We start from the raw sequence: 3295 nt of genomic DNA, 5'->3' as shown, positions 1-3295 counted from the left end.
ACACCATAATGTGAATTTGACTTTTAAGTTTATATAAGAATTTAACCACAAAAACACACATTTATGTCATGTTCTGGTCCACTCTGTGTGTGTCTCTGCAGTCCCACCTTTGAGAGACACACACTGACGGTGTGTGTGTCGCACTGCAGACTACATAAAAAAGCGTCGGCAAGGAGGAAACCCCTCGAGACACACGGCGGAGTAATACAATAAAAAATAACACACAACCCTAGGCATACCCAAGTCACATAAATGACACTGAAAGACCAGATATCTATCAGAGCCTAGCAGCACCGAACATTGGAGATGAGAAAAACAAACAAATCACAGAATGACTCCACAAACCCAAACCTTCATCCTGATGATACCCCCGTAAAAGTAAGTAATAGAGCAAAAAATAACACACAAACACACACTCACACACAACACAACCAAAACCACAACCCAAAACCTGCCCTGCAGGAAGGTCAGAGGTAGCACCCGTCCTCCCTGTATGTTGTGGGTGTTCTCCACAGATATGAGGCGAGATCGGGGGTAGTGGGGGTCGGGGTAACCGTGGCGGATCTTCGACTCCAGCTGCTCCAAGTCAAACGTTCCATCGGGGAGGGTGGTGGCTGTGGTGGCGTGGACACCGGCCAGCTGTGTCAACACACAAACACACACTGAACGAACCTGTGGGCGGTCAGAGGTCGCGGAGGGTCGGGCGGTACACTCACCTGTGCGCTCCCTCCTTGCTCGTAGATGTGTAAGTGGGACAGGTCGCCCACGATCATCTCGTCGCCACGCTCCCTGCAGTGCACCATCACTGAGAGATGAAATGCGGGCGAGTTTATGACCGCTCTGACCTCGTAAAAATGGTTTCAGACAATCAGTGCACAGCTCACCTGCGATGAGATTACTCATTGTTCCAGAGGGAACGAACAGCGTGGCCTCCATCTGAAACATGTCAGCTGCAATCCTCTGTAACTCTGCAGAAAGCAGACGGATAGTGTGAGATTTAGGGATGAGTTTATAGAGAACCAGCTTCTTCTCTATTGCTACGTTCTTGCTCAGTTCTGATTTATTGCTCACATTATTTTTGAATGTGGCTCATGTCAGACTCCAGTGTGAACAGGTCACGTTGCTGAAGTGACCTGGATAGAAAGTCAATCTACAGTGACAATGAATTCTGATTTTGACAGTTCACACTGAGTTCACATTGCAGAAACAATCTGACCTGTATCTGATTTGGACGACATATGAAAGTGGCTCAAATAAGTATGGAAAAAGATTAAATTACAAGTGATTTGTGATGTTCACACTGAAAAAAAAGATATTAACTAATAGGCTATGTAAACGTTATGTACTGGACTTTTAATCGAGGGGAAACAAAGATATTAATAACTAATATGTAAATGTTATGTACAGTAATTAAGGAGTAATTAATTATAACTAATTATGTACCATTTAGTAAACAATATGCAGAAACACACATTTTCTAAGAACAAAAGCATCACAAACTGGCAAAGAATAAAATCATATATTTGATTTATAAACTAAGTTAACAAAAAATATAGAATATATAATAAAAATAAATAAATAAATCAGTTATTTGCTGTCACTCTTCGGCTCTCACCGTTAACACTCGGGTCTTCTCCCATCACGTCGTCTCCGACCTCGGCCTCCGCCATGGCCTGCCTCATCGCCGGCCCGGGCTTGGTCACCGTGTCGCTGCGGAGGTCCACCACCCGGGAGTGAGCCGCCCCGCCCGGCCCGGGGTACCTGGGTTTCCCGGTGTTGTAGTAGCCCCGCGCGGAGCCCCGTGCTACCTCTCGTGCACTGATCGGTGTGCACGAGGCGACACCGGGGCTCAAAAGTTTGCACAAAACTCTGCAGGAAAACGTTTTCAAAGACATGATGCTCCTCTTGTAACCGCGTCCATTGGATGGTGTTTGTATGTTGAACTTTGGACCGATAATCGATAATCATTGACTGCGAGGAGAGTTAATGGATCACCTATCAGCCGATCGACGTGCACAGAGCCGTGTGGACCTCGAGGGGGCGCCACTGTCCCAACAAAGCTAATTACACCACATAGAAACACTGCTCTGTTCCAACGAGCCTCTGTTCATTTCTATAATCCATTCATATGATCGATATTCTGATTACTTTCATTTACAGATTGCACACAGAATAACAGAGTAACTACAGTCTAATGTAATCTATTACTATAAACCTGCCGTCTTGATTTTGTGTTCACATTGTTTGGGAGAAGAGTTATCATGTTATAGATATACTTTATACTTTATTATGATTGTACTGCATCATTATTCTGTAAGGGTGATCATGTTATTGGGATATTGTGATGATCATTTTAATCACTGATCAATCTGTCAATGGTTTTCTGGATTAATTGATTATTGTTTGATCTACAGATCATCAGAAAACAATTACAAAGGTCTGTAAAAATAGCCCAGAAGACAAGCTGATGTCTGTAAATGTCGTGTTTCATCTAGAAGTTTATTGTGACCAAATTCTTTACTTTTAATTACAACCATTAATAATATCATGTGTAATAATAATACACATAAAACACATACTAATTCAATTTATATTATATAAATAATTAAATCTTTTTAGGTTTTTCAAACAATCTTTTAACCAGTGTTTAATACTGAACATATTCACATAGTAACAGATGATCTTTAAACTACTACAACAGGTGTGCCAGTGTGTACAGTGTATTTACACGGCCATGTTGTGATCACCAACCACATCTGAAATAACTGTGACATCCCCCACCCAGATTCTTCAGGGGTCACAGACCTGCTTTTGGCTCGACCTTTATCCCCCCGTGCTGAGCTGCAAAGCTAATTCTACCTGGGTGTCACCGATCTGTCACGTTTATCTCACTGTAGAGAGCGACCCCCCCCCCCCTTCTGCACAGACATACACACATGGCACGATGGGTTCACGGGCTCAGGCCCAAACTAAACTGGTTATATCCAGTCCCTATCCTCTATTTTTATCAGCAATAAAGCCCCAGTTCCCTCGTGTATCTGGGACTGAGTCAATATTTGGAGGTGAAGCCTTATGGGAATTTATCTACAGTGGATGGAGATTAGGCTGCCCTCATTACAAAACAACTCCCCCCTCCCTCTGACACTTTTTATTTCTGACCCACGAATGGTGCAGCTACAGTCACATCACAAGCACCATCTGCCTGCCTCCCCTCACACACACACACACACACACACACACACACTCATACATACTCATGCTGTCTTGTCTGATTTTAATTACTTGATAAAAGTCC

General features: G+C 43.3%; 1 protein-coding gene across 1 annotated transcript in view; it reads right to left on the bottom strand.

Annotated features, from left to right (window-relative positions):
- Positions 1 to 1961, bottom strand: part of tha1 (threonine aldolase 1) — a gene marked incomplete at its 3' end in the record, with an annotated part of 2593 nt that extends 632 nt beyond the window's left edge. Inside the window, 4 exon segments of the mRNA XM_035664367.1 lie at positions 456 to 639; positions 717 to 805; positions 885 to 968; positions 1616 to 1961. Of these exon segments, the coding sequence (XP_035520260.1) occupies positions 456 to 639; positions 717 to 805; positions 885 to 968; positions 1616 to 1895 (637 nt within the window).
- Positions 1962 to 3295: the final 1334 nt, after the last annotated feature.

Source organism: Morone saxatilis, unplaced genomic scaffold, assembly GCF_004916995.1.
Source record: "Morone saxatilis isolate NCDOM2014 unplaced genomic scaffold, NCSU_SB_2.0 Contig1, whole genome shotgun sequence".
Classification (NCBI taxonomy): domain Eukaryota; kingdom Metazoa; phylum Chordata; class Actinopteri; family Moronidae; genus Morone; species Morone saxatilis.
This window is presented reverse-complemented; position numbering and strand designations above follow the sequence as displayed.